The 15,612-nt window shown below is 35.4% G+C and overlaps 1 protein-coding gene across 2 annotated transcripts in view; it reads right to left on the reverse strand.

The window, feature by feature from the left end:
- Positions 1-15,612, reverse strand: part of KCNT2 (potassium sodium-activated channel subfamily T member 2) — a 386,489-nt gene that overhangs the window by 255,780 nt on the left and 115,097 nt on the right. For both annotated transcript variants that reach the window (XM_014586847.2, XM_006146032.3), the window contains exons 4-7: positions 12,891-12,939; positions 10,472-10,531; positions 1,983-2,057; positions 458-541 (exon numbers count right to left, since the gene is read on the reverse strand). In XM_014586847.2, coding sequence (XP_014442333.1) covers positions 458-541; positions 1,983-2,057; positions 10,472-10,531; positions 12,891-12,939 — 268 coding nt within the window. The remainder of the gene's footprint in view (positions 1-457; positions 542-1,982; positions 2,058-10,471; positions 10,532-12,890; positions 12,940-15,612) is intronic.

Raw genomic sequence — 15,612 nt, forward strand, 5'->3', positions numbered from 1 at the left:
TAAGTTAATGTTTAAAATGAAACATGAAAATTTAATCATAACTTAATTATTTTTTAAGAGGTTTTTGTTTCAGGGCATGCTGGAGAGAGAGAGAGTGACAGAGAAAGTGAAAAATCACCCCTCAAGGGGGGTGGCCATATTACAATCCCTCTATTCTCCTCCCAGAATCTTGTGCATACACGCACAAGTGCCTGGCATGATTTTCAAGCCACTGAGTCTAGGATTCGAACCATGGTCAGTCGTATGTTCAGCAATGTAACTGCTATACCATCTACTAACCCCATTAAATAAATTTCAATAGTATGAGTTTATGTTTTATGGTATAATACAGAATAAGAAAGTACAAGACCAGACGCCAAATTATCTTTTCTCTCCGTTTAATCTGAATGTCAAAATTAAGTAAAAAATCGTGAGTTGTTTAACATTTTTTTTATTTGCACTTCACTTTTATACTTACAATCATATTTTCCAGGGCATGTTTGGCAAGCCAACAGTTTAGAAACACTGGGACAAATAGATTCCGTAAGGAAGGCCAGAATATCTGGAAAACAAACCAAAACTACACTTTTATCTCAAAGCAAAACATCATATCCAGCAGATTGAAAATAACTACAAAAAAGAAAAAAGTTAGTAAAGGCAATGTAATAATTGAAAGCATGACAAATACTTTAAACTCATTATTAATGTTATACGAAGAACAGCTATAATGATCATTTCATGCACTGTCTGAGTCTTAGGGAAATCACTGCACAAACAAGAAAAGAAACAATAAGCTCTTGGGACCAGCGGGTGGCGTGGTGGTTAAGGTGCTGGACACTCCCACATGGCTGACTAGGGTTCGAGTGTTGGACCTGGTGGCTTGCTTTCTCACTTCCTCTCTCTCTCACTCTCACCTTCTGTCTCTCTCTGGTCAAATTAAAAAATCAATGAATGAATAAAATAATAAGATAAATAATTATTTTTAAAAAAGAAACAATAAGCTCTCAGTACATTTCTGATATTACTATTCTAACTCTGTTATTACATATCATTACATTTTCTAGCAAGATGGTTTATAATAGCCAAAGGCTCTCTCTCACCCGAACCTCGAGGTGGAAAGTAGAACCAAGGAGACAACCTTTTTTTTTTATAACAGAATCACTTACTCCACCTGGCTTGAACTATTTTAAATGACACTGGGGAACTATGTTCAACTGGAATTATAATTAGTCAGCTAACTCAAATTAAAGTAATTGTCAGAAGTGAGCAACAGCTTAAGATAACATCCCCTTTGTTTCAAAATTTCCCCAAAAAAATTTCAATTAAGTGCTACACAGTACAATCCCGATGATAATGACAGTAATAGTCTTGTCAAATTGAGGTTAGAACCTAATTTTGTGGACGGAAAAGTGCTGGGTTTCATAGTCATGGGACTTCCCTTGAACAGATAAATCATCATTGCAGAATTGGTACTATATAGTATTTCGATAAAGAAGCAAATTTCCGGTTTACTGGCTCCTGGTAACCTGACTAAAGAGAGAATTAGACTTACTAAATCCCCTGAGTAAACGAGATAAAATACGTTCTTAGTGTGAGAAACTTTATAAACACTTGGTTCTAGTCGGTTTCTGTTTTTAAATATATATATATATATACACATACATACATATATATATACACACACATACATATATATATAAACATAAATATGAAATTGAATAATTTCTTGTCTTTTCAAAGAGTGCAAACATTTGCTCAAATGGCACCTCCAGACATATATATTTCTAAGAAACATTTTATTTTGTTATTGTGCTAAATCTCATTAGTTTTCACTGACTTACACAATCCAGTTTACCAATGGACAGTATTTTTCTTTCAGTACCATGAGTCTAACCAAAGTCTGAATCCATTTACCTTTGCTATTTCATTATTTAGAAGCACTTAGATTTAAAGACTAAGTCTAATAACAAAATGAGTTTTTTAAATATTCTTTTAGGACTTACCGAGATAATGAAGGGAACTGCATTAATTATTTCCAGGATGAAAGGTATTCGTAAAATTTGTTCCCAGATGTTGCCCTTCCAAGAAAAAAAAAAAATGAACAGAAAATGAAAGTCAATTATACTGAATTCTATTAAAAGGGAGTAAAAGACAGTACTAGAAATTTCTCTAGCAATAAGAATGCTTACATTAACAAGATATTGATGCAAGGATGACTCTCAGAAATCATTTTTCTAAGAGTAATTGTGCTGTCATATCTGTAGTAAGTTTAAGAAGTAAATGTTCATAGTAACCCATGAATATTGCAAGCAACATTTTAATCATATAATATGTCATGGAAGAAAAATCATTTTATTGTAAAAAATAAAATACACTAATAAAACCTACAGAATCTATTAAAAAGTCACTCAATCTTAATGTTTTACTATAATAATAATATTCACCAACTGTAAAGTATATCAAATAGTCTGTAAAGCACACATGCTTATTAACAATCATTGGTCTTAATACTGTTTTTTCCTTTAATAGAACTTAAAAGAAGGGCTTTTTCATCTCCTAATCCATGAATTAGAATAATATTAATCATAACTAAATAAATAATTTGTAAGGCCAGTGCAAAAGGAAAACATAGCACTTCTAGTAACAATTTTTTTTACAGTTTTAAAGAGGTAACATCAGAACATTAATTGAAGCCCTTCTTGTTGCGTAGCCCCATGCAACTGCCAAGGTTACATGTCACTTAAGCCTCCCTGGTGGTATTAACAGGTCATCACTAAAACTTTATTGAATGGTGTCCAATGATGAAGAACTCGAAATTTCCTAAGGCAGTTCCTACTTCTAGGAAGAGAAACATGTATTATTAGAAAAGTGATTAGAGGGACCAGCAGATGGCATAATGGTTATGTTGCTGGACTCCCACTTAGTCAACCTTGGTTCAAGTCCCAGACCCAGTGGCTTAAAACTCATGCCGGGCACATGTGCATGCTTGCTTGCCCAAAATCTTAAGGAGAAGGGATGGCAGCAGGCAATGCCCTCTGGGAGTAATTTCTTGCTTTCTGTCTCTCTGTTTCCCTCTCCAACGAATGCATGTGCCTTAGAGTAACAAAATTTCTCTAAAAAAAAGAAAAGTGGTTAGAAATCTGGCTCCTTGGATTGTCCAATTTTTTTTATGGCCTAAAAAACTGGAAGTCTTTTTCTTTTATTATTTATTTATTTATTTAAGTTTGGGCATAGGCTTTCTGTGTTCACCAGAGAGACAGAAAAAGACAGAAAGAGCAAAAATGAGAAATCACCCTCCCCCCAAGTGGAGACCATACATTAATCCCTTCTCCATTCTCCTCTTGGGATTCTGGGCACACACACACACACACACACACACACACACATCCATTGTGATTTTCAGGCAGCTGAATCCAGGACTCAAACCATGTGGGAATCCAGTGCTTTAATCACCATGCCACCTGCTGGTCCTTGGAAATCTTTTAATTTTCCTTGTGGCCCCAAAGATTTAAAGCAGTACAGTGGTGCAAATTTTTGCACATTCCAAAGCAAGGTTCTAGATTTGCCATTGTCCTTGTGCTAAGATATTAAGTAACAAGGTTTGTAAGCCTTAGTTCCCCACCCTTCTACAGACTATGAACACAGTGGTAGAACAGAAAGCAAGTGGAAGAAAGTGCAGTGGTCAAAACCCCACCGAATAGAGACACAGGTGATGGAGTGCTTCTCTTATATCTTGAGCTAAGTGAAGAGGCTTCAGGAAACCTCTTAAAGAGCTTGACTCAGACATAAAGACTATGTCTTACTAATGCTTAAAGCATTTAAAATTGAGGAAAGCAAAGAAAAAGAGCTAGGGCGAAAGCAAACAACGGGATCATCAGGTAGAGTGGTGGTTAAGGCACTGGACCCTCACAAGTTCAACCATAGTTCAAGTCCCAGACCTGGCAGCATGAAATTCATGACAGTTTTATGTGCATGCCTGACAAAAATCTTGAGAGTAGACTGAAGGAGAGAGGATTGTGGTGTGGCCATTCCCCTAGGGGGTGATTTCTTGCTTTCTATCTCTTTGTCTCTCTGGCAAGAGCAACTTATACAACTTACAGCAAAAATCTTTCTCAAAAAAAAAAAAAAAAGCAAGCTACAGTTCTCAATACTCCAACTGTGACAGAGATGCCTGTTTTCTAGGAACCAAATATAAACCCTAAAAAAAATAGAACTATGACCATTTTCAAATGTCTTACACTCAAAATGACTATTGCTTGGAGACGAGACATGGAACTAGAAGTCCAAGGTCAGAGCCCTAGAGTCCAGACTCCAGGAATCTCCAACCAAGGAGATCCTTCACCGGCCAGAAAGGATTGCAAAGGTTCTTGTTCTTATACCCACCTTGAGTAATTCCATCTACACTTTAACTTCAGCATAAGGCAATATTACACTGCTGGCCTTTAATATCAAATCTCTAGCCCAGATCAATACTTTGTCTCTCAGATTCTGATTTGGATCAACCGTCTGGTCAACAACCTCATGCTAATGCTTCAAAAGTGTCTGGAGAAACTTTTTCACACACTGCCCAAGTGTCATTTATCAACAAGTGCTACTAATTTATAAATAGACCTTGAGATTTTCTAGTCTTCGTTCCAGCTTGATTCCCACTCTTAACTAATGATCAGGTTAGGAAATGCTAACTAGCTTTTATCCCTTCATTTTTGCCCCAATTCACCCACCACACTGGTACTACTCCTCTGCACCTCACCCCACCCCTACCTACCCTCTCTAAAATGCTTGAACTAGTCACTTACGCAACACAGAGGAAAACTCTGTAACAACCCACAAGGCACTAGCTCATCTGACTCCCAGTATCTCCCCCCACTTACTTTAAACACCATTCTTTCCATATACTACTTAGGATATACCTTAATATATGCTTTTGAATATCACTCTTCAAGAGGCTTAGAAAATATTAGCTTTATGTTTCTAGCCTAGCCATGATTTAGAAACAGAGGAATCTCAGTGTCTTTTAAAATTTGTTATGTGGTTTTTGTTTTTCAAAAACAAAAGCAAACGAACAAAATCCCCTCCAAATTGTTTTGGGAAAATAGAATTCATGGGCAGAACACCTGTCCATTATTTGCACATGAAATAAAACCATGGGGAAAAAAAGAGGCTTGGAAAATCTTTACCCTTTTTTCCAACTTCAGTTTGGAAATGATGTTAATTCATGCACTCCTTTCAGCTCTCAACTTAGGATCTTACAAGTTTTTTGACCTCCCTCATCCTCTCATCAGATACAATCTAGGCAAGACCTGACCCACATTAGGCCTTTAGATTACCCATCAGTTTCCTCCACATCACTTTTTTAGTGCATATAACGTTACATGTGGAATGCCATGAGGGCAGAGTTAGCACCTGTGTAGGTTGGGGTCATATGTTCTGTTCCAAGCACAGTGGTCTACGGTATGAAACTTCTAAATAAAAACTTGCTACATGTGTCAACCATACTATTACTGATATGTAGCATGTATGTGCATGTGCACAGGTGTTTGTGTGCTGTGGCAAGTGAATGAACTTCCTACTGAGGACTAATTTTCATGATCTAAAATTATTCAGTAAGAACAACACTCTTATTACTGAAAACAAATGCATATCTTTTCAGTAATATTTATTATGATTAGTTCCAAGACCTCAGGATGTCATCTGAAATAGGAACATTGCTTGTAAAATATTTCTCCTAAAAATAGCTAATGAAAATAATAGTAGAAAGGATCCATAGAGGGGCCAGCAGATGGCCAAGCAGTTATGTCACCAAACTCTCCCATGGCTGATCATAGATCAAGTCTCAGGCCTGGTGGCTTAAAAATCACACTAGGCACGTGTGCATACATGCCCAAGATCCCAGGATGAGAATGGAGGGGAAAAGATGGCGGCATGGGCTGAGGGATGATTTCTCACTGCCTCTATGTGTATGTCTCCCCCAGCAAGTGCACACGCCCTAAGGCAAAAACATCTACAAAAAGAAAGGATGCATACGTTTCATTGACCATTAGGAAGTACTCACAAATTAACATCATTCGGGAGTATACATATGCCTATAACATAAAAATTCACAGGAAAAAAGCAATGAAGACAACAAGGAGAGCAGGCCAGTATCCAACATCACTACGCAGAGAACTATGAAGTGAAACCCAAAAGGCAAGCACAATGTCTTTCAAAATTATATTAAATAGTTCTTTTATTTCATCTTGTTTTCATGAAGGAGATAAAAGTATCAATTTCTTTAAAAAAATATTAGTTTCTTGTAAAAAATAGTCTCTAAATAGTAGCTGTATCTGTTCTAAGTGTGTAATGTTCTGTCTGTTCCTCTTGTGACAGAGTTCAATAAATGTAAATAAACCTTAATCCAAACACTTTACATTTAGCATAGATGTAGCATTATGCAATCAATCAAAATGCAGAAAAATATTAGGCTTTCATTTTTATCATCAAGGAGATCGGAAATTTGAAGCTATTCTAGGTAACTCTTGAAGTATTTTAAAAATTTCATGAGTTATGGAAATTTAGCTGTTGTTAGACCGCACTGGGCCAAGGGACTTTTTACGAATACTTTGCTATTAAATGTGAAAAATATCTTCATTTAAAATAGTTGATGAAAAGGCCCGATAATTTGTCTTTTTTGAATGGGTTTAAAATAGTGTAGTAACATTTTCGAAGTCTTATTTTGCAATTCTAAACATAAACTCAGCACTATTTCCAAGGCGTGGTCAGCAGACTCAACAGTAGCGAGGAGTATCCAGGAACCCTAGAATAAATCCTTTGTTCTTTCCCAGAAATAAGCCATTCAGCTGCTACATTTTCCAAAATGAGAGCTTTTTATAAAGTAATTACAGGACAAAGAATTGCAGATTTAACAAAAGGCTCCTAGGTGTGATGAATTTGTGTTTGCAGAGATTTAGAAACCATGCTTTGGTGTGTGTTTGTTTCCTTTTGATTTAATGAATGTGTACATAAATAAAGTTCTATTTTGAAAGCAGTGGATCAAGAATTAGAGGGTATTTATGGTGACAGAAGAATAAGAACTTTGGTGTCGAGCAATTACTTTGGTAGTGTTGCCAACTAGCTACAGACATGAATGGAATGATGATTAAGGCACGGACCTGCACTTTTGTATGACAGAAAACAAAGTCAGTTGATGTCATGGATTTTAATTCATTACCTGCTAATAGCCTCATCATATACTTTATCAGCTTTTTCTGATTCTCCTTAAAGTCGTCTTTGTTGTTCAAACCCTACAGTCTCCCTGAGAGTTTAAACTGGTTTAATTACTAAAGATTAAGTCATGCTGGGACCAGCAGCTGGCATAATGGCTATGTAGCTGGACTTCCACGTAGTCAACTGCAGTTCGAGTCCCAGACATGGTGGCTTAAATTCATGCCACACATGTGTGCATACATGCCCAAGATCCCAGGAGGAGAATGGATTGTGGCATGGTCATCCCTCCTGAGGGGTGACTTCTTGCTTTCTGTCTCTATCTTTCTGGCGAACGCACATGTCCTATAGCAAAAACCTGTTCCTCCCCCCCAAAAAAAATTATGCTTATTTTAGACTGTATAATTTCAAGAAGTACAATGTGCTTGCAAGATAGTGTATTTATTTTCCATATTGGATATCTATACATATATATATATATATATACATATATATATATACTATCTGTGTATAGATACACATGTAAACACATAATGAGGAAAATACGTGTTGATTTGCAATGAATATTGGCATATCAAAAGTCTAAGGATTACAGAACAATAGTAGGGATGGATATAATTGTTAAAGCAATGCCATATCCATTTCTGCATGTCTGCCTATTATTTTTCTTAAAAATCTAATTTAAAAGGAGGACATTTTGGACTCTGCTATCTAATTCTGCCTTGTTTATAGGTCCTAAACAGTTTCCTAATATTGAATTTAATCAATCCAAAAAAAAAATCATTCAACACTCCACTGAAGGTCAAAAGAGTTCATGAATTTGAGAAAATATATGAGAGAAGAAAGAAGATAATTAACTGCAAAATGTCCTGCTGTCACATAACTTCTTTCTGTCCTTCTGTTTCCCCTGCTAGAAACCTACCTCTCCTCCATGTAAAGCATGAAAGTTTAGGGCAGCTGGGATGAAAATATGACATCTCATCTGTTACAGCTCTGCATGCTAGGTCTTACAATGCTCTGCTCCCGTTTTATAAATGGTCGGAAGTAATTAATTATAAATGGCATCATCATATGATTGCAATGGAAAATTATCTGAATCTGTGTGTGTGTTTTCAATGACTTTTAAAATTAGGGCTAAAGGTCTTATTTGCAAAGCAACAAAGTTAATTACATATTCCTCTCCGGCTAGAAGCTGCAACAAATACATGCACAAATTCAGACAGATACTGTGGCCATGTCATATATCTGTTTATACTCTTGTACTAGGACAAAGATGAGAACTGATTTACGCCCCCAAAAAAGGAACATGCCTAAATATTTTAATACATCACTTTTTATATATTACTTGCAACATGCATCGCATAGTTTCTTACTAAGGAACTTAGAAGATAAAATACAGGGTAGTCATTTATATGCTTTTGTTTCATTTTTGTATTTCGAGGTATCCAAAATCTGGATTTGTCAATGACAACATTTTATAGAGTATTTATTTGGACAAGGAGATATTCTAAAAAATGAATATGTGACTTTCAGTATCTTAGCCTATAATGCCTGTATTGACCTAGTATTTTCTAGGTAATGTAGGAGGTGTGACCATGTGTAAGCTCTTTCATTTCCTCCTAAACCTTCGAAATCTTTCACACACCACTTTCCATCTTCTGTACTCTCGGAAGAAAATGGAGACTTTCCAACGCTAATCATTTAGCCTCAGATTCTTATCCCAGCTTATTCTTTTTATAAAATTTGTTTCATACAACATATTTCTCTCTTCCCTTTTATTGTCTTTCCTTTTTTAAACAATGCAGATGTTAGTCAGCATCAGAAAGTTGTTATTTTTTCATCTGCTTTTTCTAAGGAGCTCCTACCCCAGCAAGTATTCTTCCTTGAATACTTTTTTAAAACCTCTTTCTTTCTTTCATGAGAGACAGAGAGCGGTAGAAAGAAACAGGAACCCTCAACAGTCTTGCCACAGTGCAATCCCACCCACCCAATCCTTCCAGCCAGCCAGGATCAAGACCACAGGTTGACCGTGGTTCCTAATTGCAGTCCTTCCTGTGGCTCCAGCATTACATGCCAGCACTTCCCTACCTGCACCTGTCTAGGCTTCCCCCCTAGCAACTTTTACTCTCAGTTGTAATCCACTGAAACTCATCTCTGGTAGGTGAAAAGTAAATAATCTCCTAAATTCTAAACCCACTGATTTTTTTTCTCAAGCTTCTTACACTTGCCACAGTTTACATGCTTCCATATAATACATGTCTTCCTTAGATACAGCTAACGTTCTATTTCTTTTGGTAAATACTTAATCAACCCAGTTATATTTTTGAAATCTCCCATTCTTTTCATTCTACATTATGTTATTAATCAGTCTTACTTTAGAAATTGGTATTATTTTCTTTAGATGTTAATGAGAATTAAGAAGAAAAACATAAAAACAGAGGAAAAGGTAAGAGTTTGTAAAAACTTCCTGCTCTAAATTTAGGATTTAAAAATATTGTGAAGAATACCATCTTAAAAACTCCATGTTTGAAAAGTGAGAAGGAAATTGATAAGAGCTTAAACAAAAAATAACTTGGCATATACTGTTGAGATATCAGATGAATGAACTGTTAACAGAAATTAGTGACCATTATGACACTCGACCATTCCAATAACTTTCTGACTCCGTCATCTCTCTCTGTCCTCTCTGACTCTATTCTTTTTCCTCTGAAACCCACAATACGAGCAACTCTCTGAACCTCTGTCCTACTTCATCTGCTCCTCACTGAAATAGCCTGTTACATCCTTCCTTGTATTTGTATTCCCCGTATAACAACTCCTTCCCCTTCTAGATCATCAGCTCATTGAGAAAAAGCCTGCAAAATGTGGAGATCTTCATTCAATGAGTATTTCTTATGTTGTGTTAGCTTACCACAGCTTCACCCAAATTAAGATAATCATTAAATTAAGACAGATTCTAACAGACATGTTTTTGCTCTGTCAATAATTTTTGTACAGGAAAGAAAAAGAGGTTAAGAATGATAATAAACCAGGTCATTCCATTTGTTCACCTCACTATATTCATGCATATAACGTGTAAGTACCACCACAGGAACCAATGAAGTATTTGTAAGTCACTAAGGAAAACATTACTATATTACAACAATTTTTCATGATGCACTGAGGAGGCTCAAAATAATTAAAGTAGTTTCAGAGGAGCCTACCTTATCCTCAAGTATGAATGAGAAGAGGAACAGTGGGCACACACAAACAACATGTTCTATCAGCAGAAATCTGCTAAGGAAATACTTACCTTGTAACTGAGATAACCAAGTAGTATTGTTTCAAATAGACTTATCAATGCCACTGAAACCTAAAACGCAAATTACAATCTATTAGAAAAAGCAATAAAATTTAAATATGTATTAATGATTATGCTATAAACTTCATATGTGTGCATATGTGCATACGTGTGTTTATATATATTTATATGATAGATATATACATGATATAGGAAGTATTAGTGGCACTTCCATTACTGTAAGTTAGGCTGCAGTCATAGTTTGTACTCTCCTCTCCCCATACTACAGCTTAGTTTTTACAATTTCTGATATTTTTTATTTCAATGTTAAGGTGGGATTAGAGCAATCAGACTGCCTGTAGTTCACATGATCAATAAAGAGAGCTTCTGTGTGTGTGTGTGTGTGTGTGTGTGTGTGTTCCTATCACATAATCATATGTAACTGCCCTGCCACAAATCATCTCTATCTAAATCAGTATCTCCCTTTAGACAATGCAGAAAATAAAAGAACACAGACATTAATTTCAAAGACACTCAATTCTGTTATTCACCAGAAACAAAATGAAATGGCAACATCCTTAAACACTAAACAAAGTAGACCATGTCAATACTTGACCATTCTTTGAATTTTATTTTAATTAACTCCATAATTAATTCCTTTAATACAGCTGGAAATGCATCCTTGTTAGACAACGTTAGGACAAGGGACTTTTTCATTTTTTGAAATGCATTGTTATTAAATGTAGAAAAATACCTTTCTTTAAAATAGTTAATTAAAATGTCCTCCTAAACAAGCTTCTAACCATCTCTGTGTTCTCTATTTCATGTATGTGTAATTTCTACAGTTCAACTACCAATACGCTATACTATCATAGCCACAGAAAAAGCAACGAGTCCTTTAAATTATAAGCACCCATGCTTTTTTCTCAAGTTACATTTTTAGTATAAGTTATTCAAAATGTTATTTGGAAATATGTATCTTTATTATTTTAAATGCTACTATAAAAAGGAATACATCAAAATATATTTCAAAACAATATATACTTATTCATAAAAACATCAAGTTATTTTAAATGTGTATTTCATTGAAGAGTACTATGTAAATCTAGCTCAGAGATTTAAAAACTAGTTTTTAAATGCACACTTAAATATTTGAAAAGGTTATTTATGTATCAAAGTGTCATTGCAACAAGTCCATATCATAAAAAGCAACTTGACCAATGGAACAGGACATATCTGGACACAGGCAAAACTTCATAGTGATGATCACAATGCATGCATACTTAAAAATTATTGTCTCATATAAAATGTACAAACTTCACACTCATCATGACTTTAAAAGGAAACCAGGGACCAGCATGTAGGGTGGTGGGTTCCAACATGGCCAGCCATGGTTCAAGTCCCGGACCTGGTAGTTTGCTATTTTGCTTTCTCTCTCCCTCTCCCTTTCTCTCTCTCTCTCTCACAAACACACACACACACAATCTTGTTCTCGCTCTGCCTCTATATGGTCAAATTAAATAAATAAAGTTAAATAAAATAATTCTTAAAAAAATTAAAAGGAAATCAAACATTTTAAATGAAGAGATTTGAAACTGTGCTCATAAGTAATGAGTCTCAAAGTCTTTTTATTTCCTCCAGACCCAAACGTATTGCAACCTCCAATACTTTTTTAGGTTAATTATTCTATTTTCCCAATTAATTTATTTTCTTAAAAAATAACAGAAAATATAAAGAATCTACAGGAGGTAAACATAAGTATAGGAAATAAGATGTGGTAAAAATCTGCTGGGCACAAACCCCAACAAGAAAAGGAGCAAAAAGGGGTGTATGTATATGTAACTACAGGAACCACTTCAGTAATGTAATTCAGATAAGCTGTCCTTGCTCATATTTTTTTTTTTTACTCTTTCTTAAGAACTCCTTTTATGCTAAGGCATACTTTCTGGTTTATTTACAAAATCGTCTGCTTGAGAACTAAGCTCTTACCGTCGGTGACTGGTGTGAGGCATTCATTCACTTGACAATCGTCTATTGGAACTCTACCTTGCTCCAGTCACTGAGGGCATCAGGTCAAAAGCAAACACAGTTACGGCTTCAATTAAAACTAAAGAAAATATAAAATAGGAATACCTAATGTAGTTTGAGGAAGCTTGTGGAGCCTTAACATACTGGTTTACTTTGGTTTTATCCACAAGCTCAAACGCTATCTGAAATCTAATCCCGATCACCAGGAAATTATCAAAAACGGGATTATAGGACTCAGGCAGACGGGGGAAAAAAGAAATAAAAACATTAGTCTAGGATATACATGGAGATAAGTAGGAATACAAAGTCATTCTGAATATCTACAGTTTTCTTTCCAATAGTATTTGACTGTGAAATACGAATAAAGCAAAAAATATAGAAATAATACAAAATTATACATAACCTGTAAGCCCCATAATGGTAGACTTCTGTTCACCCAAAAGATATGAGACCTATGAAAAGAATGATGAGATGTTAGTTTTTAGAATGTGAAAAATCCATTCACTTTTAAAATTTAATTACATTTGAAATAATAAATAATGTTAGCATAAAGACATTAAATTTCAAAATTAAAATTAGAAAAATGTTTCTGTTTTCTTTTAGCCAATATTCATCTCTATTTTAGCAAAGAATCCATTTTAATTTTGCTTTTAGCCACTGTTAATGAATTAAAATATGATGGGCCATTATTTTAAGATTAATATGTCAGGGGACCAGCAGTTAGCATAATGGCTATATCACTGAACTCCCATGTAGTCGAATGCAGTTCAAGTCCCAGACCCAGTGGCTTAAACTCACGCTGGGTGTGTATGCGTGCGTGCCCAAGATCCCAAGAGGAGACTAGAGAGAAGGGATTGCGGCGTGGCCATTCCCCCTGCGGGGTGATTTCTCGCTTTCTAACTCTATATCTCTCTCTGTCTTTCTGGTGAGTGCACACGCCCTATAGCAAAAACCTCTCAAAAAAAAAAAAAAGATTAATATGTCAGGGCAAAAAAAATTCAAACCTTTTTTACTAGTCTGTACTGCAAAGTCAATTCAAGGTTTTCTGTAAACTCTAAGATTTAGTTATTTTGAAAGGTGTAAATATTTTCACAATTCCATAGTATAAATAGAGTAGTCAGTAACAGTACAAATTATTTAACATACTTAAAAAAAAAAAAAACTAGGATGGTGGAACATTAAGTGAGAGAAGACGTGATTGTACTTAAATCTCTCAAAATTATCTTTTCTGATGTAACAGATTGGCCCTATAACCTAATGGTTAAGAGAGCTAGAGCCCATGTGGCTGATTATAGTTTGAATTCCAGACTCATAGCTTGAAAAACATATTGGGTATATATGTGTGCATGCCCCAAATCCCAGCAGGATGAAGAAAAAAGCAGAGGGACTGTTGTGACCAAGCCCCATTGGGAAGTACTGTTTCTTTCTCTCCTCCTCCTCTCTCTCTCTCTTTCTCTCTCTCTCTCTGTTCGGTCATGTGCCCTTTGGCAATTAAAATATACTTTTATACTCTGCAAGAACACCATAATACTTTTAATGTTCCACTAATTATAATTTTCCAGTATTTACACCTTTCCCTATCTGCATCATTTGTGTACTGCTGATTCAAATGGGAGTCATTCATAGCTACACCCTACACCCTGTTTGGGAAAAGGTAAAAAAAATAAATTACATTATCCTGCCTTGAAAAATGCAAATTTAAACAAACAAACAAACAAATGAACAAACACCTACTCACTCTCAACTGTCATGAAACATGAGAGACATCCCATAAAGTATTAAATGCATTTTTAAATGCTTACATCATTTTCTTGTTTAGTAAAATGTTAAACAATAATGAAGAGCAATAAACTCCCAAACTCTTGTTCTAAAAATAATGGCAAAATTTCAAAAGATTATTCAAAGAAACTACCTAACATATTAGAATAAACTACTCTGGAGTTCCATGTAGAAGTCACATAGAAGTCTAACTGACATCTTCCACTGTTCCAAACCAAACCTGTGCTCTCTCTCCCCAGTACTGGTCCTCTCTTTCAGCTTTTCACAACTCAGAAAATGGCACCAAATTTTATCATGTTTGACCATCCAAAAGCTTGGGCATCCTCTTACCTTCCTTGTTTGCATCTATAAATACTTAATTCATTAATAACAATACCTTTTCAGTTCTTCCCACCAAATAGATGTAGATTTCAGCCACTTCCCTTTATCTCTATCACTAACACCACCTTCTAAACTACCTATTTTTCACCATCGGAGCTCTTAAAAATCAAAGGAGACCCTCCACTGCCTTTGCCTACTACAATTTTTCTCCAGATTGCACTACACTGATTATTTCAAAGTACACTGTGATCACATCACATCATTGTATGTTAGCTTTGCACTATTTTAAGGGAAAAGACCAAAACTCTTGTCTTGGTCTTTATCTTAGATTTACTCAAGTGTAAGTGCACTTTCCTACTCGAAACCCTTTTCGCATGCTCTTCCCTCTAGAGCTTTCAGCTCAACCCCATATTTCTCAAAGAAATCTTCCCTTAGGATTTCACAGAATCAATATTGTCAGTTAACCTCTTAGGCCATGTCACGCACTACTCATCTCCGTTAAAACTTTATATGTATTTATAAACTTATTTCTTCTATGGCTGTCTCCTCACAAAATTAAGAGTTCCATAAAATCAAATAATATGCCTATTGTACTTCCCATTATAAACCCACTGCCTTGCCAAGCGTGTGTGTACAAAACAGTAGGCAGACAAGACAAATGATGGATGGTGCCAGTGATGGCAAAGGCAGGGCTGACGAGATCAGCCACGCGGTCCCACTCACACCATGGCTTTTACAGACTCCATAGTTTGGTCTGATTTAAGAAATCAGACCAAAAATGATGCATCAGAATAGAAAGTAAAAATTGGGACTATATGCCTCGTTTTTGTAGATAGAAAAATTATGTGCTATAAAAATGACTAAATTGTTAAGTAGATAGCAATCCCTGGAAAAATTATAAAATAAACTGCTAACTGCTAGTCTGTGAGCACTTATGAAGGGAAATGAAGAATTAATATAGATTTACTAAAATCCAGTTATGTCAAGCTAATGCCATTTTCATTGGTTTTGTATGTGATCTTGAT

This window comes from Tupaia chinensis, unplaced genomic scaffold (genome assembly GCF_000334495.1).
Source record: "Tupaia chinensis unplaced genomic scaffold, TupChi_1.0 Scaffold000161_4, whole genome shotgun sequence".
Classification (NCBI taxonomy): domain Eukaryota; kingdom Metazoa; phylum Chordata; class Mammalia; order Scandentia; family Tupaiidae; genus Tupaia; species Tupaia belangeri.